Below are 26,370 nucleotides of genomic sequence, written 5' to 3'. Positions count from 1 at the left end.
GGAAAGTAAGAGCACCCCCAACGTCACCCCTCCCATCTCCCCCCGTGTGGCAGGCGAATTAAAAGCGAGACTCAAACGTATAATCTTCCCGGCCATTCATTCTTCTTCCAGGACATGGCGATCTGGGTGAATCGTTCAGAAGAAAAATAAAGAGAGACCTGTGTATCGTCGGTGATGCCTCAGCGCTGACCCCGTTTCAGTCTCCCCCTCATTCAAGGCAGGCACAAGGCATGGAGACAAAATGAATTGGTTCCTGGGGCAAAGGGGGCACACCAATCAATGTCCAATCCCCCCCCCCCCACCATCCATTTCAGGGCCTGCACTTCCTGGCATTGCTCTTTTTTGGGGCGGCGGGGTATTGATCATAGAGGTCCGAGTCACTATTTGGCCAAGAGGCTTTTCTTTCTGAGACCTCTGTGTTTTCAAAAGGTTTGTAATAGATGTGAGCGCTAATTGAAAACTCCTGCAAAATGCACGTCTGAAATCCCCTTTGGCTCACCCTCCTTCATTCTTTCCCTCCAGATGGCCATTTAAATATTTGCTTTAATTTATTTGCTTCATCATTTATTGTATAGTTTAATGTATAACCCATGACTAAATCAATTCACAATGTAGGAAATTCTTTTATTGTGAATTCCACTGCAATTAGTCTTCAATGAAAGGTTGTGTTTCATGAGAAAAGGAGCAAAGTTCAAGCCACACACTTCACCCACTTGATATCTCTGTTTGAACTTACCAAGATTTGTTACTTGTGGCAACTCTTTGCACTGTGTGAAATGAGAATATGTGTGGGTGAATGCCTGACTGTATTGGGTACAAAGGGCAGTATTGTCACTTGTGGCAGAGTGTGGTCTCTGTAACACTTCGAAGTCAAAAGCCAGAGGGTGGAGCAACAGTGTTTTTTCCGCAGATCTTTACTGTATGTGTAGGATTATTCCGGCTACAGCCTTAGAAAAAATTAAGATAAGAGTGCCAGTAAAAGGCTGGTGATTGCAATAAGTGCACAGCTGCCTAATTCTTCTCATCTTACAAAGGAACAGTATCAAATCTGAGCCATGACAATCCATATTCATGGACAATTTGGGCTTATTATCACCATTTATCCACAAGGCTCACAGTCTGTTTTCAGTACAGTGATCTCTCAATGGGTTTAAGTGTTATCATTAAGCTGTTATCCCCTCACATTATCCCTGTTGTAGTTTGGAGCTGTCTGGGGCTCTGTGACCTCAGCTGGGTCCTCCCTTGTTTCTGGAGCAGATGTTAAAAAAGAGAGCCCCCCCCCACCTAAAACAACCTCCCCATTGGGGTTGTACACACACACATTGACACACACACTACCCCACGCTCCTCCTCCCTTCACCCTGGCATCTAATTAGGTCTACAGCACAAAGACTCCCAGATGTCAGCGTCCTCCTGGCCTCCTTTGATTATATCCTTTCCACCCCACTGGCTGGCTTGCCGACTGGCTAGATGGCCGGCTGGGGGCCGTGTGGGCTATAGGCGTCGACGCGTGTCACTCTGCGTGGGTCAACGTCGAACTGGTTTAACATATTAGTAATTGCTTTTGGTGTAAATCACAGGGAATCTGGATAGAGGGAGGACAGTCCTGAATGGGTTGCAGTTGCAGAGAAGTGCTTAGTTTGTCATAAACTTAAGCAAAGTAGCATTTAAATTAGTCAGTTCTTTGAAAAATGCTGTGCTATTAATATGATGTGTAGCTTAATCTAAATACAAGACAAAGTAACATCTTCTGAGGAATAATGTGTGGCGTTACTTTGATCTTTGGATCGTTAGTCTGCAAACCAGTTCTCGTTAAACCAGTGTCGCTGCATATTTAAAATAGCATTTGTCATGGCCTAAGTGTTTCATTTCCTTTAAAATCTAGCAACCAAGAAACATGAATGGTGTGTGTGTGTGTGTCAACAAGTTTGTCAGCTGAGGAAAATAGGCCGTGGTTCTGCTTTTTACAGACATCAGCTTTCAACAGCCAGTCAGATTTACATGCTTCTATGAACACTGGTTCTGCCCAGTGAATACTTAATGGATGAGATGTTGATTACCAGTTCTGTAAAACATATGTGATAGCCTAGGAATAATAGTCTCAACACTGCTTGGAGACCTGCATAGTTCCAAAATAACCACAAATTTAAACTTATAGAAAAATACTGCAGAATCAACAAGAGCTCTTTGAGAAGTGCAGTCCAAACCAACCAAAGCACTGACAGCATGGTCTCACAGACAATTTAATGAATATTTGATATTTGCAAATATTACCTAATTAATTAACAGTGTAACACTATGAAAGCTAATTAAAAAACTAAAAAAAATATTTGATCAACCTGTTCATAAGTACTGTATGCCATGCTGTCTGAGACGGCCACATTAGAGCTTCTTGCTCTGTTCACATTCAGTCAGTAGAGCGACCTAGTAAGGCCTGGTCACACCAGCATTTTGCAGCAAATTCACTTCATTCCAATTGAATCGTGGCAATTAGTGGATTCACTTGCAGGGGCAAAGTTAATCCACCAACTTGGATGAACTTCCGATAATTTTACGGTGTTGACCCATAGCAAGCTGTTTTGACAGTGCTGACCTTTGAGGGGAGGGAGAGCCAGACAGTCCAAAATGGAGGAAGCTTTCATAGCTTATTAGCTGTGATGCACCATTTTTTATTTAACCTCCTCTGACGGGGTATAAACTTCTCCAGAAAAGAGCAATGGCTTGACAGGAGTCAATGATACAAATACATCTTTTTAATGTGAATTTACTGTCCCCTTAACAGCTGAGCTTAGCTAATGAGTCAACAAGGTTGATAACTGTCCATTAGCAAGCTTGAATAATAGCTTGAATAGCCAAGGAGAATAAACAGCACAGTACAGAGAAAATAGAGAGTTAGCAGTTAGCTCACCAGCTACAGTAGTTCAACAAATTGCCCAGCAAGTAGTCACTACGTAACCAACCCTAACATTTTTAAGCCTAACTGTTAAAAACAGGGAATAGCATAGATTTTTGCTTTATTTTGCCCCAACACTATTAGACAATTTATTGGGTTTTAGCCAGTTATGAAATGGTCTTTAAATGTCTCAGCTGAATGCATTGACTGATGACAGACAAATTGTCTCTGGCTCTGACTGGCTGGGTGTTGAACAGTATAGCACAGAGTAGATTTGGAAATAAGTCTACGGCGTTCCAAAAATTATTATTTTTGGATCTGGAAACAAATGTATGTAGTTTAATGTAATGGGGAGTGAAGCAGATTGTGAATAACTTCTTTTTTTTAATGAAATCAATCAACTATTGCATCTTAATTTCTTTTGTGATCTCACATGCAAACTGAAATCAGTTTGTTGGAGGTTAAGGGCAATTGACAGCAAAAAGACTAAGCCTCATTTGGTTTGCTTAACTGTCAAAGGTAGGAGTTTTCTTGTGTTTTATCGCCTGCCTTTATCTGAATGCCCCTGATATCTGGCTTTTAATGTGTTTGCTTAATCTTTATCACTTCCGATCCATCCACTACCTCATCCCTCGCACTTTCTATACCCTAAGGAAAATGGTGTCAGTGTTTTCTACATCGGGTCTGGGCAATCAGGCACAGTGCTATAATCCATTTTAATCATTTACTCTCAATTTCCTATAACCCCCTATCTCTGCATCCAAGGGAAGCCGTGGGCTTTACTTCCTCTCCTAATCTTGAGCGGAAAGGGACCAAACTGAAATGCAATCTAAACATAGACCAGAGTATTTCATCTGATGAAATACACTTGCACAATTAGTCATTACAAAGCCAGACTGAAAGACAGGCAGGCGTATGATGTTTCTGTGTCATTAAAGACATTGCATTTCACATCCTGTTCACTGATTAGGCAACTTCTTCATACACTAGATCACCCAAGGGTATTCAGAAATGGGGCAGAAGGAGACTCTGTCATGTTAAGAAATATAACATCAGTTCTGGATGAAAATGTAATGACTAATCCTGCATGCAATCTGATGTTTGTGTTTTCATGTCAATAAGTTTGGACTTACCAGATTGGCAGTGGATGTAACATGTCATGTTGATGTGTGGGGATGTTTGACAAGTGCAGTCAGGCTGTTGAAGCTTTAGACAGGATGTAACAGATATAGCCTGCAGCAGATACAAAAGGAGCTTTGGGACGCTGTTTGGGAAGTGTGGTTGCATAAGTAGGTTTGTGAGTCAAGTAAACATAACTGACCTGAAAAAATGCAATACAATTCAGCCTCATTCAGAACCGAGCCAGTAGTGGCACTTTGCAGGCATGTGGTTATCGCACCAGCAGATCTTATGCTGAGGGTGTTATGAGATGATTTTAGGAGGTTTGCTATAGCTCATTTACGACTTCCAAATGTCATACATGCCATTTTCATACTGGTTATTTGGAACCAACCGTATTTACTGTGAAAAATAGATCATCTTAAAATAATAACTGTCATGTAAAGATTCACTATTTTGTACTCTTTTAACACAAGGCTGCAAGAATGCCACTCTTGCTGGCCAAAAAACATGGCAGTAGTGTTTTCAAACCCTTCTATGCATGGTATCAGTATGATGCCAACCAGTGTTGAGGTAGTTACTTAGACAATGGAATAAATTAAACTCTTTAAAATTGTAATCTAATTACTTTAGCATTACTTTGATAAATTAACTGATCTCCAAACAATTTTAATTAAAAACATAGATGAACATGAAATGCCTTGATTCATTCATTAAGCAAGCAGACTGCTCATTGAGTTGACAGCAGTGAATGTGTGTCTGACCCTGACATAACTTATGATATATCTGCAATGATAATATTTATGTGAAGTAAATTCAAAATAATGAGAAATATCCCCCAATTTTTGTAGCCATTTTTAAACTGCATTTACATGCATTTAGGTAACCTGGCAACAATTGTCTTTCTCAAGTTATTTGATTTCTTAAATGCCATGTAAAGGAGATACCTGGTTTCTGTAATTGGGGTAAGGGATTGGAGAAACCCAGTTTCCCTTACTAGACTTCTCCTGTAGATTACTTGGCCATTTTTAGGGAATCTGAGCAGCGTGTTTGTCTTTTATAAGAACAGCTTCTGTGTTTGAATTAAAACAATGAAACCTTGTTCTAATTTGCCTGATTTATATGGTGTACTTTAACATGGGTATGTAGCTGTTATCTCTATCTTAGTTACATAGGACACATCCACTGCAACAGGGTTTCTGACACTGAGGCGTCCATCAGCTGACCTTTGACCCTGTCTTCACTAATGAGGAAGTAGTGTGCTTACTCTGTGCACCACAACAGTGAGTCTAAAGCCTGGGCTCTTTGTAAAGGAGTAGTATGCGTGAAGTGAAGTGTTTATCTTCTGCTGTGGCCTCAGTCAGGCCAGGTCGGACTGGTTCCCAGCGCTGTTTGGAGAAGCCTAGAACAACAAAAGGGCTGAAGCTTGTGGTTTGGGGTTGGGATGGAGGGTGGGATGCCTGGGTGACGCCGGGAGCAAGCAGCAAGATCTAGCTGGAGCCAGAGTCCTGTCAGGCCTAAGGAGAGGTTGACACTTATGCTACTGAATTTCAAGAGAAGGGAATAGAAATTGAAAGAAATGGGAGAGAAAGAAAGTAGGATATATAGCGACAAAAGAAGCGGAGCTGCTGTAACTATGTCTGAATCTGCTGCCTCTGCTGCTCTTGACTTGGACTCTGATCTCATGTAAAAGGTGAAAGCCCTTTTAACAGCAGAAACGTGTCCTACCGGGCATGAGGTATTCTTTGTTGACTTTCTCCCTCTCCTTCTGTCCTCCACTCCTCCCCTTTTCCCTCCCTCCAGGGCTTCCCAGGTGTGTGGATCGCTGCAGGGCAGAGGCACCATGAACAGACACCTGGAGAGGACAGAGCAGTTAAAGAGATTGTCTCTAGACAGCGGCCTGCCGGTAAGTCAACCCCCAACACATGCTCTGTTAGATTGGTCACTTAGTCAGGAAACACTGTGGAATGTTCTCATTTTGTCATGATGATCTATTGCTGCACCATAGACTTCATCCCCAAAAGGAAATGTTTAGGAATCAATTCTTTAAGTTTCTTGTAACTTTGGCCACCACTGTGGATATTGTCACTACCATATTCTCTAAAAGTAGTCAGCAATTTGTTGTATTTGTGGTGTTTTTGTTAATGATGACGTCTTTGGGACCATGCTGTCATTGCTGTGGCTTGTTTGGACTGCACTTCCCATGGAGCATTTGTTGATGACTCAGTATTTTTCAGTTTGAAGTTCTGCAGGTGGAGGTCTTTTGTCTCTTTAAACATTGTGGCTAACACTGCCCATGCTAACTATCCACTCTGTGTTTTGTTTATTCTATCTGCTGGGAATGAAAAATGCTTCACTTCCTGTGTTCAGGCAAATATTTCCCAGGAAAGATCCACTTGTGTTGCGTGTTCAGAATGGAAAGACAATGTAAAACATCTTATGATCAGAGTGTAGATGAATTACTTTTGCGTTCTATCAATCAGACAAAAAACGTAAAGAAAATGTACATTTATAAAAATGCCATAGATGCCCTGAGATTCAAGCATCAAGATTAAAATGAAAGTGCACACATACACACATCCAAGTGTCAAGCGGCAGAGAGAAAAAAAACAGCCTTCAATATGGCAGCCAGTGATTGACAGGCTTATCTCTATGCCGGTCCGTTCTGGCGAATAACAGGAGTCAAAACTTTTGGCTCAGGGTTAACAGAAGGTGAATCTGCTCGCTAGAATGTCAAGTGTAGCCATATAGTGGCTGCTGTGTTGTGTCTGCATGGTGGTGAAGAAGCTTAATCTGCAACTGTTTAAGAGTGCAGTCTCTCAGTGTAACTAATTTGAAGGGTGTAATTTGTCAAAGGAAAAAAACACCCTTAAACATTATAAAACCATTAAGTAATATACAGATATAAACTGCATTTCTGGGGATTATAGTTGTTTATGGTGTACTTTGTTGATGACTATGAGGCTTTAATGAAGCCGAAAGATGTCAACATACTTTATTAACTTGACCTGGCTGACTTTATGACTCACTGCTGACCTATCCTTACCCACTGCTGACATGCATGAGAGCCTTAGTTCTTAAAGGAAAATCCTGTGCTGCCCTGGTGAGCAAATCGTTCATAGTTCCTGGATATCTTTTTATCCATCCATAATGTTTGCATTGTGTCTATTTTCCTCTTTATATGCATTAGTGTGTGTGAATAACCATAAATACTATCTAACATTACTCTTTTCCCAAAGCGAAGTACACATTCACTTTTCATTCATGGAAATTATAGGAAATCACTGACTAGATTGATGTATCATAGATACACCAAGAAACTAAATCATAAATACCCATCGTGAAATAGCTTCTGTAATCCACAGAACATCAAAAATGTATCTAGCAGTGTAAAAAAATCTTGATGTTGATTCTTCCTTTGATTTGAGACCCAATCCCCTAAGTCTGTCAATCTTTCCTACTTAAGCTACGACATGAGAGTGAATCTAGAAGGCACACTGGAATGACACACTTGAGTCTTCTTGGTGAGACGAGACACTGTAGTCTGCTTAATTTATAATTTATCCACAGCTTCTTGAATGTGTAACTTCCTGGGACACAGTGGACGATTACTTGGTGATGTCGTTTGTGCTGTTTCTTATCCGACGACTGGGGAATACATAAAGGCTTTCCGAACATTATCACCATCATTAATAGTTATTGGTTGATATGAGATTTACTGTGGCTTTAATTGCTTTAATTGGATACACAGCGACCTGATTTACTGTGAGGCTGAAAGTAGGTCATATTTGTGATATGGGTTTATGATTTAATATGCTCACATTTGTCCACTCAACTATCCATGCATGCACCCCCCCCTTTCTTTTCCACTTTTCCATTCTTTTTGCCTTTCTTCCCTCTTATGCACTCATTTGACTTTCTCTCTTTTGTCTTCATGTAACTCACTTTCTCTCCTCTTGCACCTTTATTCAAGTCTGTCTCTTTGTCTTACTTTATCTTTTTCCTCTTTCTATCCCCACTCTTTCCTCCCTTAATGATTTATTCTCACTTGGGGCGGCAGGAGCATAAGGGTGCTGGCTTGTTTTAATAGTGGGACATGAGGAAGCCTGGAGCATTTTGGTAAAGGTCCAACATAAATCTGGTGGCAGTGTGCAGATCTGATTCAGTGGCATGGGCAACCATGAAAAGTGCAAGCTGCTTTTGATTGGTGTAGCACATTTGAGGTTGAAGAAGTTTGTTACCCACTTTGATTCAAGTTAAATGAATGTAGTTGCTTAATATATGCTGATATCTCTTTCTTGGTGTTAGTGAAGGCAGGAAATATGACTCCCATGATTGGTAGATCCTCTGCACACCATAAAAGACAGATTGCCTGTCATAACGCTTGATTTGAAGTCATTTTATTTCAACAAAAGAAGCCTTTATTTCAAAATCATGCCCGCTCAATGACATGTACATCATCATCTGAACCATTGTGGATATGATATTATTTACTGGTCAAATGAGCCTTTATTCATCCACAGGTCACTTAGTTTGTCTCTAAGCTCAAACCTGGGTCTTTATCCTTCCAGTGCTGATGGGGGGACATGATGTTTCTGGCCCTTGTGGCCCTGGCACAGATAAACCTCCTAAGCCCTGTAAACACTCCTTTTCCTGGGAGGATATGAGCCTCCGATACATTTATTTTTTCAGGCATCTGAGAAAACACAAAAGGCTGTTTCTGACATTCCGTCAGTCGACAGGCATGAGCTTTCATGTTCTGGTTTTCCCTCTGTGTCACATGTGAACCAGTTTCGGTCACTTATCTGAATTTACGTAACGCAGATGTCTGCTAACAATGCACTTCACATAACATGGTGTATGACCTGGACAGATGACCTTATGTGATCCAGTATTTTGGATGCTGCTCACTCAGTTTTGTCACAAGGTTGTCACCCTTTTAGCGGAAGATTGCACTTGTGTTTCATCCAGAAAATGGTTGGCCTTGTTTTGTTGCTTTCACACATTTTAGGCATACCATGTGTTTCATGGCCTGTTAGGATGATGAACAAGAGAGATTTTCCACTGGGGACACCCCTGACAGATTTTCAGTTTACACTAGCACACAAAGGTTGAGACAAAATACCATATGTCAGCCGAGGACCTGGTAAAATATTTATGTCTGCTCTTCTTTGGATGGATTACATGACCTAGCTTCAGACAAAGCTTCTATCAATCGTCTATGGGTAATTTGGTGAACATAGGGCTTGAATGTCAGTCAGGACCACTACCTCACACATGCAATCCTAACCCTGTAATGCATTGAGCCAGCATATGTTTTCTCAATGTATGCAGGCTAGGTTTAAGGGAATTTTCTTGGGTGTGTTTGCTCCAAAGCTGCTCAAAGCTCCAGGCTTCATTCAACTAAGTAATTGACTTAATGTCTTTGTGTACATTTGTGTGTGGTTGATGTATCTAAAGTGTGCGTGGCCTTGCACAATTTGTAAGTGAAGTGGACCCTTAGTCAGCGTTATCAGCATCTTATTGATGTGTTTCATTGCGGTGCTCAGCTCCTTTAACAGGAAATAGGTTGGGTTGGGCCATCTAATCAGGATCAGGTTATGTAGCTCATGGACGGCCCAGATAGCATCAGATACAGCAGCACTTGTGAGTAACTGGGGCACCATTTGCATTACATAACTGCCGTGTTGCTGGGTTGATTCTATGCCACTATTTATTTTTATAATTTGATGCCTGCCTGCGGATGAGACTCTCTTCGTCATGCAGGGACGCGCACGGTGAGCCCGATGGCCGTGGACGGTCTGTGAGCTGTTGCTAGCTGCTGCCAGCCAGCTTTAACTAGGTCACGGCAGAAGCTCTGTCAGGGGTCTATCCTATACAGTAGAGGCTATCACAGGGGTTTAATTCAAAATTTCTATGGAGGTAAACACAGAAGATTTCTCTTATTCAACTGCTAATACTTGAGGGGCATATGAATACATCAGTATAGAAAATAATGTCGAAATCTATAGTATGGGTTTACTGCTTGCCAGCATCTTTGTCAGCTGTTGGAGCCAGGTCAATGAGAGTGGATGTCAGCACAGGAGTGGAGGTTGGGAAGAGCTGAGGTGCAACAAGCACATGGCAACAATTCTGAAGTATCAGGAGCTATTTTGGGGTACCTCTGGTTTTTGGAAGTAAAAGTCCCATTTATTTTCTCCATAGACAATGTTAGGTGACTGACAGTTGGAGCGTGTCAATGCTTGGATGGACATAAAACTCTCCTGGCTGAATCATTAGTACAAACGATGAACTGTGTTAGAAAATACTGATACTGATAAAATGTTGACGCTAAGCTGGTATGCATATAACAAGGTAGGAAGGTACGGTAAGGTGAGAAGTTGACATTTCAGTTTAATTTTCAGTTCACTTTTGCATTCTGGGTCAGTTTTGGGGGGATTCAGCAACTTTGGTGCCATGTTTTGTTCTGCGTTTGGAATTTGTTACAGCTCAGATTTGTCCGTCTGGCTCACTTATTCGCTATGGCAGCGGCGGCAGAGGATCATGGGTTTTGTAGTATTTAGAGCCATGCCAAACAGACAGAAAAAATATGATCTCTATGTTTCTATGTTGAGTAACAGTGAGTGATATTCAAAAGAAAAATTTGGAATGGGAATTCAGAGTGGGGAAAATGCTTCCAAAACCAGTGGCCCCTGAGTTTCAATCAAGCAACTGGACCCTTCAAACAAAAACCTCTTTACCGACAAAATATCTTTTAAATGTATCATCACTGTCACAACTTATTATGTAGGTTGGCCGAGAAGCTGGTAGTCAGTACTCAATGAACAGGCTATAAAAACATACATTTACAGGTAACCAGCATCTCCTAGTGTGGAGGCATGGGGGTTTATCAATTGGTGTATATCTATCTTGGTGGTGTTTAGAATTTGTTTCTTTCATGTCTTTGGTGAAAGCACCCAACCTCCATCACAGTCAGCACAGAGGTGATTGGCGTGGTTCAGCAGTGAATACAGTGTCGGAATGTAGAGAAAAGAACTTGCTGAGCGCTTGGAGCTCTGCCCATTTTCACACCTATGTGCACCTGGCAATGACTGTCAGATTGTGGTTTTTGGAAAGTTACAAAGTTTGGCGCAACACAGAAGTCCCTCGTCCAACATGAGATGAAAGGCCCTTCTAAACTGGCTAAACCGCACATCTGAAGTAGTATGTAATCACAAGGCACCTCTGCTTTGGCTTCAACATTCAGACTTGGTGATTGCTGGTTGGAATGGATATGATGAGTGTCCTGTCACATACACAGACCGTACTAGATCATCTATGCCAAAAACGCACCTCTCCTTATCTTTGTCTTTTTAGCTTTGTCTCGGTCTATGTCTGTAGCAATTACTAAATGTCTCATTTCCATCTAACAAAAGAGCCACATGTGCTTCTATCTAAGATGTGATGTCTAATGCATTTCCTCAAACCGTGAAGTAATACTCATCAACCCAAGGATGCCTAAATTGGTGAGAGCATGTCCATGTTTTTTCTTCCACACCCTATTCCCTGCCAACATTTATAATGTGTGCAGCAGTGCAATCATGCTCAGAGATAATTGATAACAAAAGGCCAAATTGAAAACACTCTGCAGGGGAGGGTTAATAATCAAGTGCTCCACATTACTGATTAAACGCTTGCTGCATAGTTGTGACTTGTACTGAATAAACAGCATGTGGTAGTGCTTTCCTGTTTATCTCCAAAGTATTTGGGTTTAGCTAAATCCCCCTGGCTTTTGTCAAGCCTCCTCCTCGTATAAAGTCTTTTACGTGCTGATTTGCTGCCATGCTGTTATATCAGGCTGCAACTTGTTTCACTGGCCCATTCGCCACTGGCGAAAGTAAGACAATAACATTGTCCCAGAAACAAGCCCCAAAACAGACAAATTAGTTTGGTTTATGCTAAATTTAAGTGCAAATGAATTAGATAGTAAGCCAGCATGGAGTCCGCTTGGCAAGATTGGATTTCCTCCTCCTTCTCCCCCCACAGCCCATTACAACTGGTTGTTACAATGCAGGATGGAGACATAAAACTAAGCAGGGGAGCAAGCTCTGTAGCTGGATGGGAAGAAATGCTCAGTCTAATCTGATTGGCTCCCACATCGTCAGGCAGACAAATGGAAAGGTTTGATATCATTACTGAGCAGCTCAAACTAATTGAGTGTAATTATACAGTAGAAATCCACCGACAATGGCGTCCTCAGTGTAGGCGCCGTTCTCACGCCATGTGTATTACAGGATGCCAAACTCAGGAGACAAGTGCTCACTCGGTGCTCACTCAATGTGTCAGCTTGATTCTTGAGTAGCTGGTGTAAAGTGTGGTTCTGAGGCCGAGGCTGATTGGACGATTTGTGTGGGAGCCAGTCACATAAAAAGATTTAGACTCTTCTTGGAGCAGTCACCTCCTCTCTCTCAGAGCACTCAGTCTCTCACACTTCATCTTGAGTGTTTAAATCAAGTTTCTCAGCAGGGGTGTACCAGCCTCCGGCCAGGTCTCTGACAGCTCCCTCAGTGTGCAGGTGACATACCACACATACCTGGGCTCACCGCGTGGGTAGCCACGGGGCCACAGGGTGTGGGAACCCAGCAAACTCTGGGACACTGGCGAGGCAGAAGAGATGGCGTTTTTCCTCCTCTTGTCTCATGGGAACTGTCTCCTCTGTCATGGGCCCGACCAGGAGTGATTACAACGTTGGCTTCCCTAAACTCCAGTCTGAAACCCAACGGCTTCCCCCATATCCAACCAAACGCTGTGGATAAGACTAAGCAGCCTTCATCCGCTTGTAAAATTGGTTTAATAGTTGTTGATGCTGTTTTGATATGAGCCACTCGTCTAGTTTTTCCAACCTCCAATTAATGAGATTTGGCAGTCCCCTGCTAATACCTAGTGTTTTTATTAGGGCAATTATATCATTTTTTATGGATCTCGGCATCACGTGCAGTGAAGTCAAAGAAGGTGAAGTAGAGTCATTTGCACAACATGATGTCAGAAAATTAGTTTACTGGCATTTGCAGGGATTTGAGTGGAGTTTTGAGATTTATTTCAGGTGAGTAAAGCAAAAGTGTAGCACATTTTGCTCTGGGTGATAATGAGCCAAGCATTCCAGTTGACCTGCTTCTTCTCAGCCTAACATGTGAAGCATCTTCTCTGCCTGCGATGATATACTGATGTGTGCTAATGTGCGCTTGAATCTCTGACCCATGTCACAAGTTCCGTGTTCATTACATACCTCAGCAATGATCCTTGGTAATGCATGGATTTCACATTTGCCTGCTGAACATAGGTTGATGTTGTACACTGTTATCTTCAGAAACTAAGGGTTTATCGCTTGTTGCTCAATCAAAGACAATTTAATTATGAGTGGGCAAATAAAAGAAGAAGCTTTTGGATCTGCTCCAAACTGATTGAGGAGGCTTTTTACTTTATAGTGAGTTTCTGCTCTGCCCAGGGCCTTGTGCCAGCTCTTATAATTAGGCGTCCATTTTCCCTCGTCCAATGAGACCATCCTTTGTGCCCTTTCTGTTGGGCGGCCAATTACGGACAGTCTTCTTCCAATCATGACGGAGATCAAAGTTGATACCGGAGCCGCGTGCGGTCAGAGTCACATGTGTTGTTCCCCAAACATTAGCGCTTTGCACCAATCTCTATTCACCCTGTGCTTTCCCTCAAAAGACCCCAGTGCCAGGAACACATAGGCCTTTTGAGAGCCCTGAAGTCTGCAGGGACAAGGAGAAGACAGTCCTCTCTCTATCTCCCCACAGGATCAAACTTGGAACCATTCAGTGTCCTCAGAATTGCTCAAGTGGAGGTTTATCAAGATAAGAGAGTCACACAGTTAAGGAGTACATTTTTTGTTGTTTAGCTCGGTTAGAAGGAGATTGATGGTAAAATATTTCACTAGGAACAAGGCTTTGATTATACCAGTTTTATACTGGTTGATAATGATCACATCACACTAAAAAGTGTGATCAGATCAGGTGTTCACACTTTCAAACAATCAAACAATGGTGGATATCCATGTTCCACAAGGAACCAAAATCTGTGCATAAAGCCAGAAGTTTTCACTGCAGTCTGATTTAAGCTCTTTTGGTCAGCTCAAGTTCATTTGACTCAGACTGTGTTGAGGGCTATGAACATTCGGTTGCTGTTTGTGACCACTGTGTACCTGGAAAACTGACGAGCCAGAAAGCGTTTTGTGTTACTGTGACAACCAGCAGCCGATAACATAAAATGTAGTTAATGTAAATGTTGCCTTAGTTTTTATGATGTGGTAATAAATTATTAAAACCGCACAACAAAAAAATGGAAATGAACAAATCTTGTGGCACCCTTGGCCCGTTCTTAAGGCACCTCAGTGTGCTGTGGCACGAACTGTGGGATCCACTGACCTATCCCATGTGGAAGTTTTACTTTTACAATACCACAAAATAAAAATGGTTTAGGTCATGTTTGAAATCATTAAAGTGAACAGAGTCTGGGTAGGCATTTCTGTAAATACTACTTTTTGGCTGACTGACATGCTGTCCAAGAGCTGTTAAAGAGGTTTAAGCTTCATTTCTCATGCACAAGTAATCCTACATATTACATTTATGTAAGCACATGTTATTATTTTTTATTAGCATGGTAGTTACAATGCAGTATATGCATGCAGTCTTGTCTATTTTTTAAGTGTGAACAAATTAACATCTATATATATAACACAAACACTGTTTAACAAAACAGATTTTTGTGTAGTTAATTAACAAAGGTAAGCTGGCAGTGTGTAAAAAAACAACACTTTTCTCCCACTGAAGACAGATGTGTAAAACACACTATTATTTTCTGGGTTCACTGTGTTGAAATAGAGGTCTGTCTCAGCAGAGAAACCTGAAACATGATCCAAACACAGTAGTCAGTAGAGCTTATCCCAGGGTGTTAACCCCATCCACCTGGCATGGAAGCTCATTTGTTTATTGTACGCAGATGAGGCACCATGTTTGGATCCAATACTGGCACTGCAGATTTGGGTTTGAACAAGGCAAAACTGGCAGAGGGCAGCTAACAGGATTGGACGTGCAGATTAAGATCCCAGTGTACAGGGAGAGGCAGAGGCTGAGGAGGGGCTGCATCTGTCAGCACCGGGAAGCCTACCTCCTCACCTTCCAGCTGGGGTGGGACAGGCACCCTCTATGGCCTCCTGGCAGACCGGGTGTGGGTGTGAGAGGCAGAAGGTGGTGAGGTGGTGTGGGGTGGTGGGCACGTCCTGTCTGCTCTTCTGCACAGAGGCCGCCCTGTGATCACATCCTCCTCATCAGGCGCCAAGCCAAACCCTCAGCTGGAATCTGAGAGAGCTCTTTCATGCTCGGTTTTCTAAGACCAGAGCTAAAAGTGTGGGGGAACCTGGCTTGTTGTTATGTTTACTGAGCTAGATGTCTGTCCATAAATTCTTTTGAGGGTTTTTTAAAGCGGGGATACATTTTCTTCAGTTTTATAGTAGAGTAACAGTCATTGTTTGTTGGACTCTGAGCGCTGCCAAAACACAGATGACTTACACTCAATACTGGGCCTGAACGCATCCTATGTAGACACTAATTGAGGACTGAAGCGGCTGCTGCTCGGAAATCGACATCACACAGGAGAAATAATAGTTAAACAGTTGTCCAAAAATCGTGGGCAAATGGCAAAATAGTGTAGTGTGCTGTTAGATTAATTTTATAATCCAGTTCAATGTCCAAGTTTCAATGAACAGCCACAGTGTTTCTGGGCCTTGTTGCCTACATCTTTCCATCCACAATCCAAATATAGCATTTTCCTCTCTTTCTTCATTTTTTCTGCAGAAATTTGCCACATGAATTAGTAAGGCCAAAATGTTTTTGATAGATCTCCATTTCTGTTTTGGTACAGGAACACATGAGAATATTCTTGTGAAATGTTGTGGATTGTAGAGCGACACATCTGTTTATATTCATTCAATATGTGCTCTTTTCTTACTCTCAAGACTAAAGAACTATGTATGTTGGCAAAAATAGTCTTTATGTGTGGCGTGTGTACTCAATAGTGGCTTCAATAATCTTAAATTCTCATCCCAGCTTTAGCCCTTGTGTAGGACTCTGTGTTGGTTGGTGGTCTGGGAAGTGCCATAATGATCCTAGAATCAGTTCCTGCCCAGTCCAGGGAAATATTTACATATTTCCGCATTAGCTCCGACCACTGAGTAAATACATACAGAAACCACTTTAAAACTAACATTTGATATATGGCTCCACATAAGTGCTCAAGGCCTCGCTTGTTTGTTTTGATATGGGTTGATTGATGACGACTGAGTTTGTGTTTGTATGCCAGCATGTGCATGAAGATGCGGATGTGTGCTTACATGTGTTGATGTGTACGAGCATTTTCTGCATGCAAATTAGCTTTTATCTGTATGTGAATCTTAAAATGGGGTTATTTCCACATGTGTTCATGCCTGAGGATACTTTGAGACTCATTATGGGGGAAAAATAGATGCCTTCCAGGGCAATTGTCTCACCAGGCAGAGACTATACTGGTCAGGCTTGTATGGTGAGTTCCTACCAGATGTTCACATAGAGGAGCGGTGCTTCCTCGCACCTGGTGAAGTCTTTGTTTTTAGAGGGTCAGAAATTAAAACTAAAAGTGCTCAGGGGTTAGAACCCGGTTTTATTTTTGCTCAGCACATTCTTACATACATTGATGCAACTGCTTTGGAATTTCATTCCTTGTAATTTGCAAATAGTTTATAACTTGACAAATTATAGAAATTATTTAGTAATTTCTACCTCTGTGTAGTCTTATGGCCATTCCAAACTACAATAATTGCCCTTAATTTGTTATATTATATTTGTATTATTTTACCATTAATCTCTTCGAAGCTTTGACAAATGGACTGTCTCATTTGTTAAGGATGCATTACCAAAATAGTCCGTCATTTCAACCCAGATTCAATTTTCTGGCCATCCCAGACCAAAATCATTATATGGGTATTAGTGTCATGATGCCTTCTCACTGACAAATGAAACATCCCTTAATCGCAGAAGGATGCATTTTTAAAATCTCAGTCTTTATTATATAGACATGGTTGCTCATTTCAGGTCATTATGTCTTCTGCATAGACTGGTTGACTGCCATTGTATAATGGTTTACACTGGTTTAATGCACAGATGACTGTTGGCATTAGCTTGCACAATAGATTTCAAAGTAATTTTATATTTAATAATGGTGTCATGACTATGGGGAACCTGCTTTGATGGAAAACCATGAGTCACTTACGGGAATGCATTCTGGGCAGGGCGCTGATTTTACACCTGCATCACCTTAGCTCCCTTCACACAACCTGACCGGTGTGAAGCTACTGTGTCTGATGTCATAAATTCCTCAGCAAGGCTTGCCCAGGCGCCTGCTGACTGATGAGTTTGTAATCTGCGTCTGAGCAGGAGCACCACCTGCCACTCATCTCCCATCAATCACAGTGATAGCCACAAGTCATGGGCTTATTTCTCTGTGGGAGAAAACACAGCTTATATAGGTCAGCGGGAGCAGAGTATTCATATTCAAGGTTTGCTGCTATGCCAAATGTAAAACTACTAACATTTGGACGCTTAAACTCGGGCCGGTATATTATATGTCGACATTATTTTACAACCCAGCTCTCAGCTGGGCTCTTGCTGGTCCCAAAGGAAGACTTTTGAGGCCATCTTGTCAGAAACATTCCTGCTGTTGGGTGATATAATGAAGCCTTGCACAGCCAAACTGTTTTTGGTGCAACATTTACAGTAAGTCTAGAAACCATCCACTCAAGCATAATTTCCGCCTGGTCAGATGGGAACTAGACCAACCAGCAGACATTTTGATGATGATGTGACTCACTGCTGCTCAAAATCTACTTTAACACCTAACAAAGCTAGGTATTAAAGGATGATTTGGCAACTTCATGGCCTTTTTGTCACCTCAGACACTTTGGGTGTGGATACTCAAGTTGGGTGTGTGTTTATGTTTTAAAACTATTGTACGTGCGTACGGACAGGTTGGATATTATCCAGTGTTCCCTTTTATGAGAGAAGCTCAGTGGGACATACCTTGTGGCTGGAAACAGAAAAATTTAATGGATATGGATGTTAACAAACCTGATGATCGCATCTCTGCCCTCCAAAGTCTTTTAAACCAGTACACAGTGATCAAAACAGAACTTTGATGTACTGTATTTTTAACAAGGCAAGGCTTAATGATCATAGATGCTGTTTAACTACTAAATGCATCAATGAAAGTTGCTTGCTCATCCCTTGAAACTGCTAGGACTTCATGGTCAACACCTCTGTTTGTGCCAAAGTGTCCAGTTGAAGTGTCGTCAAGACACTCACTCCGTACTTTCTTGCTCATTGTAAGTTACTCTGGATAAATGTAAATTAAAGTTTTGAGCTTTCAGTACAAGATTGAAGTTTGGGAACTATCCACTCAAGAACTGAGTGCCCAGTCAGAGAGTAACTATTAGCAATTACAATTAGCAAACCTTTAGATAATGATGTAAGTCACAGCTGCTCTGATAAGTGTTAAAAGAAGGCATATTAGACATAAAGTGAAGCATACTTTTGCAACTCAACAGCCTTTTCTCACTTCTGAAACTTCAGAGCCTGAATTTGGTAGATAGTTTTGGGAGAAACGTGACATTGTCTCCAGAAGATCTTCCATGTCTTCCAGTTTGAAGGAGAGAACTATCATTATCTATTGTGCAGCCTACTTGGCCACTTGACCACTGTGAATTAAACAAAACCTGCAATCTGAGGTTCAAAGTTTATTCTCAGGGTTTCCCTCAAGAAACCGGTTAGCGGAGGGGGTAAACGCTGATTCTGGATCTTGGAAACAGCCGTAGAGAAAACAACGTTAATAAAAGGTCAATTTAGTAGCTGTTATGGAACTTTTGATCATATCACATAATCTCCCTCAGCAGATGGAGATTGTAAACGGTCAAATTTCCGTTTTTTCTCTGAGCACTGTACATATGGACTTGTTGTCCATGTTGGCTTTAATGAGGTTAAGACGCGTCAAACAAAGTGAGTATGCTCATTACGTGAAAATGCTACTTTTTCTTTTACTGTAAAGGTAAATGAGATTTACTTTCTGACACGTTTCCTTAACATCTAGAGCCAGAGCTCACGAGTCATACGGCATATTTATATGTCAAACGCTGAGGCACTGCGCTCACAGTGAGACAGGGGAATATACTCCTGAGGCAAATGTCAAGGAGCCCTTTCATAGGCTGTTTGATACTCCTGTTGCTCTGCCAATCAGCTGCATGAACACACGCACACATTTTCTCTCACTTTACGCTGCCAAGTCCATCTTTACATTGCCTTAGATCTCCCCGAGTGGCAGCAGCAGTAGTATTAGTGAAGCAGCCAGTGTTCAGGAGCCACATCGTGACCGTGTGTGAGTTTTGGACAGAAGCTAGAGTCGCAGAAAGAGGAGAAACAGCCAACCTGGAAGTCTGAATTAGACTCCTCGCCTGACATGTGTTAATGTTTTATGTCTTTACACGCATGCACAAACACCAGCCAGTCACCGCTTCACTCATAAACACATAAAAACACACACTCACACGCTCTCCTGGGCAGCAAACCACAGTTGGTCTTGCCCAGGTGATTTAATCCGACTTGACTTGCTGGTTAAATATTGACAAGAGCTGATGTGGCCTTGCTGAGGAGAGACGAGAATTCAGACGAGGCACTTCGCTGCCAATGCTGCACGACTGCCTGCTGCATCATCATTACAACATACACACACACTCCGCAAATACACAGTGGCAGGCAGCAGCTGAGACTCAGCAAGGCAGCTAGGGCAGAAGTGGGGAACGAAGTGGAAGAAGAGGAAGGCGAGCAGACGAGCAAAGCGGACATAGGATGAGCCAGTTCTCGGACCACGGTATCGTGTCAGTCTGCGGGAGGATCCGAAACATTCCCCTGCTGGAGCTGCTGGCGGTGAGTCTCGGTCCATACGTTCCCCCTCTGGTCCCTCCATCCCTTCCAGGGCTCCATCCGTCGAGGAGGTATCTGGGGCAGGAGGCAGGCTGTCTGGAGCTGGAAATAGGTCTGACTGGGTGATAATCAGGCTAACATCCTGCCCTCCAGTCCACCCAAATCCACAACCACCTACATCGCTTGTGCCCCAGACAGGGGACAGGAATTGCCCTGGGTTAGAGGTGCAGGGCAGGGGGGGAGGGTTGGTAAAGGGAAAGTTAAAATTCAGTTTGTATTTGGTGTGTGCATGCAGTACTTACACTTTTTTGTGTTTTCATGTGTATGTTGTGCTGAAACAGAATCCTGAAAAGGATTAATCAGCAACAATTTCTCTGTTAATTTGAATATTTGGGGGTTTTTGACAAAACTGGTGTTTTTCATAGACTTGATGATTAATCGAATTATCAAAAAACTAATTTAAAGATTAATTTCTAGGAAATGTAATCATTATTTTGGAGTCCTAGCTTTGTTTTTTGGACTGGCAAGGTATGCATCCATGCTTCTCAAGTGTATGGGAATGTGGGAATTCTTGACTGTGTGTGGTACACCTAGACTGTAGCGATCCTACCATATGTAGGTCACTAGCTGACAAGCTGCGACTGCCACTAATCACATGTGAGAATAGAGCTTGTTTCGCGTTTCCGATACTTCTCCAGAAGGTCTGAATCAGGGGACCTGCCTGCCATCTGCACATATTCACCCCCAGTAGTTGAGGTGGATTGTGACATTTGACAGTTTATTATTAGGTTGCCTAATGAGCAGTGTGTGTGCGTGTTGACATGCGTGTTTATACGGGGGGGAGGAACCGGCATTTGAACGTGATGCAACAGCCAGATCTAAAAATATCACCTAGGTTTGAAGATGAGTGCTTTGATTCTTGACTTTCTTTTCTTCTGTTTTTTGTTTTTATTTTTTGGAGCTGGTTTAGCAGCAGAGATGAGGGATCCTAAGTGCTTCGTCTTTTTGGATTGGCTAGAAAAAGGGCTTTGTGTTCTTCTGGAAACATAGCACAAAGACAGAAAATTGATTATTTTTTAAAAAAAAAAATTGATTTTTTTCTCTCTATCTGTATCTTTCATTTCCCCCCCACTCTCCAAATGTCTCTCCGTCCTTCTTTTGCTCTTCTCTCCACTTCTTCTGAATTATTGAGCTAGAGGTGTTTTGTGGAAATCCAGGGGTTTGTAGCCTCTGCCACCGCATGGACGCAATTATGCAGACAAATGTCTCCGCCGAGCTCTGAGGCTCCATATATCCTTTATCTAATTACATTAACAGGAGCTGAATAGTGACTAATGGCTTGTGGAGGAGAAGGAGGGGCAGGGAAGGGGGAAAACACGACGAGGAGCTGGAGAGGCCCGGGATGCATGATTGCATTTTTCCATCTTATTTCACTCTCTCTCTCTCCTCCTCGTGCCCAGATCGCTCCCTGTGCTCCGTTTAGAAATCCCCCCAACAACTCCAAACCTGCACACACACTCACACACTCACATACTCACACACTGACCCACTGAGCCATTTTCCAGCCTGAAAGACTACTATGTAGTCTTTCTTTTTGGCTGTAATGCATTGTGGCATGAATGTTGGCATTATGGCTGATGTTTTGCACTGTCCATCATATTTCTATGTTGCACGTCTGTACTGAGGCTGCACTCAAAGCCTAAAACAAGATAAAGCTTTGTGTCAGGACCACAAGAGACTCTTCCCTGCTAACATTACTTTTATTGTGAATTGAATGAAAGTGTTACGTGTACTGAGGCCACAAGTTAATGCAGACTTTTTGAGATCTGTTTGCAAATGCCTTAAAAGTCCAGGAGTGCTTTTTCTTTGTCGTCCTCAGCTGGCCTAGCCTGGGCTGCCAAATTAAAAGCCTTATCAACCTGACTGTGGCAACAGTAAAAAAAGAAGGGAGAATGCAAAAGCCATTGTGTCTCCTCATGACAGCAAATCTCTTTTTAAGAGGAGCATACAGGTGTTTTGCTCTAACCCATTAGCTAATAAGTACACAATCCAAAGCATACCATAAGATTTTAGACTGATTAAGTTCCTTCAGCGCAGGTATTGGTTTCCATTCATGTGAATAAAAACTTGCTCGAGACAGGTAATTTTTCAATTTGGTCCACTTTTTGCCAAAGTAATTGTATGTCGTGGTAAGTTAACAGCAGAACATTAGCCGTATCCCAATTCCATAATACGCGAGTATGTAATGAGTATGTAGTGTGTTCACATTGGAAAAGTGAAATAATTAAGCTTAAATAAGCTTCAGCAGTCTGAGTCAGCCAGATCAATTGGATATCTACCAAAGTTACAGCCTTTATAATGCCGAATTTCTTCTTTTTCTAACTGCCTTGCTATCACAGCTCAGCAAGGAAACACCGTCCGTGGAAACAAAACGAGCTATCAGGAAGACATTGGAATCGTGTTAGGAAGGGATCTCTTGATGGCCAGTATGGATGGGAGGAAAGATTACAGTTACCAAAATGTATTTCAGTGCACATATGTGCATGTGAGTGTTGTATGAAGATAGACTTGAATGTGAACCTACAGTATCATTTAAGTACACTAAAAAAAGTCAGTATGTATACTTAAAACTACTCACTCCTTTACCCTTTGACATTTGATGAGTATCTGAATTTTAGGTGTGAAATGTATTCACTATAGTGCCCTCAGAAATTCCAACAATGGAAGGAAAACATTAGTGTCCATGGCATGTACACTACGTTCTACTAACACACCCAAAATGCAGTGAGTCAATTTTGACAGTTGCAAAAATGACTGTCGTGCGACAGAACACTTGTCAGTGATGACACAAAATGATGATTCATAAGTGTCTGAAATCTCACCTCACTGCTCACAATAGAGTGAACTACTGCGAGTCTGTTATAAGGAATAATGAATGAGTGAGCGGACACACTCTTGTTTTTTGTTTGTGCTGCAAAAAGAAAAGAGATGTGCTATTCACAGCTGCAAAACATTAAAGGTAATTATGGATAGTGGCGAGACGACTCGAGGAAGATCTTGGAAAACCAATAAAAGTAAATAAATCTTTGGAAAAACATTTTGCTTTCTCTTTGTGAAGTTTAATTAGCAGTGGCACCCAAAGTCGCAGTTTGATTGATGTCAGTCTGAGCCTGTATGGCATCATTTCTTGTTTGAACAAAGCTAAAAAGTACATTGCTTTCCTGTATGCTAACTTCAAAAACAGCATACTGTGACAATTAAAATACAGCACATACTGCATACAATCTCATGTCAAAGCTTCCTTGAACACACTGTCTCAGTTGTAATGGATATGCAAATTTTAATGACTCACATTCACTGATTTGGTCATTTAAAATCGTGTTATAAAAAGGCTAGTTTTTGTTATAGTTTTTAATCAGTGCAACATCAGCAACTAATACAGTTTGTACTGTATTTTAATTGTGCTTTTTTCAGTGGTCAGTGAATAAAGCAGGTGTCAGTAGTTTCCTGTTTTTTCCTAAGAGGTTTGCACCGAGCTTACAGGAGCTCAGCAGTCTGCTGGCTCACATTACTTTATGCTAATATCCCCCAGCTGCAACCTGCACCACCCTCCTGCTTCCCTGCCATGCTTTCTCTGTCTCTCTCTCTCACTCACACACACACACACACACACACACAAAACACACTCACACAAGCCCCCGGGACAGTCATGGGAGGGCCGTGAAAAGGAAGCTGAGATGATTAATTAACTCTGCCCTCATTTTGATACCGCCTTATTGGCTTTCAACAGCCAAAATTCAGCTTCAGAGCTTTGCATGGATTATCTTCCCATCACCACCACCACCAACACCACAACAGCTACCACCCAAAACAGAAACACAAACACTCTTCCGAATTATTGAGGTCATGTTGTTACTCATGCTATGGTGAATGCGTGACATTGGTTTCTGGGCAGGTTGTGTTGCTCAGCAGAGAGTGAGGTGTCGGTTTTTGTTGAATGTTGGTTTTCCACTAATGAGAAAGAAGCCGCTCTTACGGGAAAATGCCTACAAATACTGCTGACAGATATAGACCTAATGGTTGTAATTATAATTGTTGAGGTTGATTTGGATTTATTGATGTGCAGGTGAAGGATCTGGTTTGACTTTCCTTCACATATTGCTCAATATCCATCACTTTCCAATGAACACAAATAAATCACACACATACATGCACGTTTATATGACGGGCTGATAATGTGAGCTTCCATAGAAAATCAGATGTTGTAAAACACTGTTGCTCAATTCCTCTAACAGAGCAGTTTGGGTGGTGTCAGTCTGTAAAATCTTAAGTGAAACCTACTCATCCTGCTTCCACAAGCTGCCAACTCACTACAATGTTTGTCATCAGGAATGTGCAGTTAAAATAAAAGTATCAAAAGATTAAAAACTGACACTTTCATGTGTTTACTCAACAAATATAGAATTCATAGTTTGTTAAATTATTTGAACAAAAAATGGTGATTTGGCAACATTTTTTGTAGTTTTGCTCGGAAGTTTGGAGTTTAACTTGTGCTCAAAACTCACATTATGTGAAATAAGTTGCCTTGAAGTTTTCTCATTAAAAAAAAGTTGTTTCCTTTTTTTACATTGCACAAACTATCTATAAGCCCAAACATGTGTCAAACCCCAACGTATATGTAATATGGGTGTGCATGTGTATGTTTATGTGTAGCACGTGTGCTTTCATGTGAACTCAGACACTAGCAATGCTTGTTCACATGTAAGTAAATATATATGCTTAGCAGGCTGGGTGAGTGTGTGCTTCCATGTGATCATCTCACATGGATGTCGTTGTGCTTGCGCCTCTTTGCATCAGCATTGGTGTGTGTGTGTGTGTGTGTGTGTGTGTGTGTGTGTCTCTTTGTGTCTCTTTGTGTGTAAAGCGCGTGTGTTGGCTCTGTACACCAGGTGCTCCAGCTGGTTGTGTCCCTGCAGTGGCCTGGCCCTGACCGACTGTCCTCTGGTCCCCTGTGCTTTTCTATTGATGACAGCCTCTGAGTACAGACAGCTATACAGCTTTAAAGGGCCTGTCAGCTCCCAGCAGTAGAGCTAGACACAATACAATAGTGCTCCTGTATATTGTCTATACACTGGGGAAAAGCCTGCAGCACAGTTGTCTTTCATTTTTTTCTTTTAAACTCTCTCTTGCTGTTTGCTATCCCTTCTGCTTTTCTCATTGGGAGTCAGTGTGTGCATGTCTCTTCATCATCTCCCTCCCAAACAAAAGATCACCTGCCTGGCTGTGTGATGTGTCACAGGGTGGATCCCTGAGGGAAAACCTGCAGCCTCATGTGGAAGTTACTACAGTGTCATGATGGGTTCCTATTATCTCCCTGAATGCACTACAGGCAATTTTACCCACTTGATGCAAGTTGTGGTAGATTAACCTATTTTCACAAGTGTTTGAAGTTGTGTGTAACGTTTCTTTGTTGGAAATTCAGTGTGTTTTGGTGGGTAGAGTTCTGCTCTGATAACAGGAGCCTTTCTGGTCTGTGTTGCTCGTCGTGAGAAAATGGTTTTAATTCTGTCTGATGTGTTTTAAAGAAAACGGCCAGTGGTTATTTTCATAGCATGAGCCATTCCCTGAAATGTTGCTCCACAAATATCCTCCGCTAGAACTTGCTCATATGCAAACACAGCAACAGAGTGGATGCAACAAAAGCTGAGGGATCTGCCTTGCCTCAAACTGCTGTAGTGTGTTGCATTATAATAAGGTGTTGTCTGCAGGGAACCTGATTTTGTCTGATGTGGCTGATTCACTCTGTCAGAAGCGTTTGCGGCTGATGCTAGCCCGGTCTCCGCTCTGTGAAAAGCCTGCCGGCTACACTTACACCACAGCCTTGCAGTCAGGAGGCAGTGACCTTCATGCCACTCCCACTATTAGAGGAGTTGGGTGCTGTCAGGGCCGATAGGTAGACTGTGTTGATCTTTTCCCTGCCTGCTAGTACAGTACAGGCCATAGAGTTTCCTAATCATGCAATTTGCGTTTCCACGTAATATTCAATTGTGTTATCTCAGGGCTTTTAAGTGCTCATCATAACATGGCCACTGTCGTCACATTATCTCAAATGCCAAGTATCAATATGAGGTGCAAAGCAGAGCCATTACTATGATTAGAAGGAAATTCATGCAGGAGCTGTTTGATGGTGCACCATTATAAAGAGTCAGTGGCTGGAAGATTGGCCATTTCCACAGATCCAATTATACGCTGCAAAAAGTTCTTTAGTTTCAACAGAGTGAAATTCTACCTTCTGATTACCTTTAGAAACAAATGTTTATCTCTTGAAGCAAGGAAGAATAAGACACTGGATTCAAG

The 26,370-nt window shown here is 41.9% G+C and overlaps 1 protein-coding gene across 6 annotated transcripts in view; it reads left to right on the top strand.

Moving 5' to 3' along the window:
* The window catches only part of LOC122872414 (nck-associated protein 5-like), a 145,736-nt gene that overhangs the window by 10,991 nt on the left and 108,375 nt on the right, over positions 1 to 26,370 (top strand). For 4 of the 6 annotated variants that reach the window (XM_044188616.1, XM_044188617.1, XM_044188615.1 and 1 more), the window contains one exon: positions 5,816 to 5,918. In XM_044188616.1, the coding sequence (XP_044044551.1) occupies positions 5,816 to 5,918 (103 nt within the window). Of the gene's footprint in view, positions 1 to 5,517; positions 5,706 to 5,815; positions 5,919 to 19,915; positions 20,017 to 26,370 lie in introns of those variants that run through there. The other 2 variants (XM_044188619.1, XM_044188618.1) reach the window with 2 other exon arrangements.

This window comes from Siniperca chuatsi, linkage group LG24, assembly GCF_020085105.1.
Source record: "Siniperca chuatsi isolate FFG_IHB_CAS linkage group LG24, ASM2008510v1, whole genome shotgun sequence".
In the NCBI taxonomy this organism is placed as follows: Eukaryota; Metazoa; Chordata; class Actinopteri; order Centrarchiformes; family Sinipercidae; genus Siniperca; species Siniperca chuatsi.
Note: the sequence above shows the minus strand (reverse complement) of the source record. Positions and strands in the feature narration are given on the sequence as shown.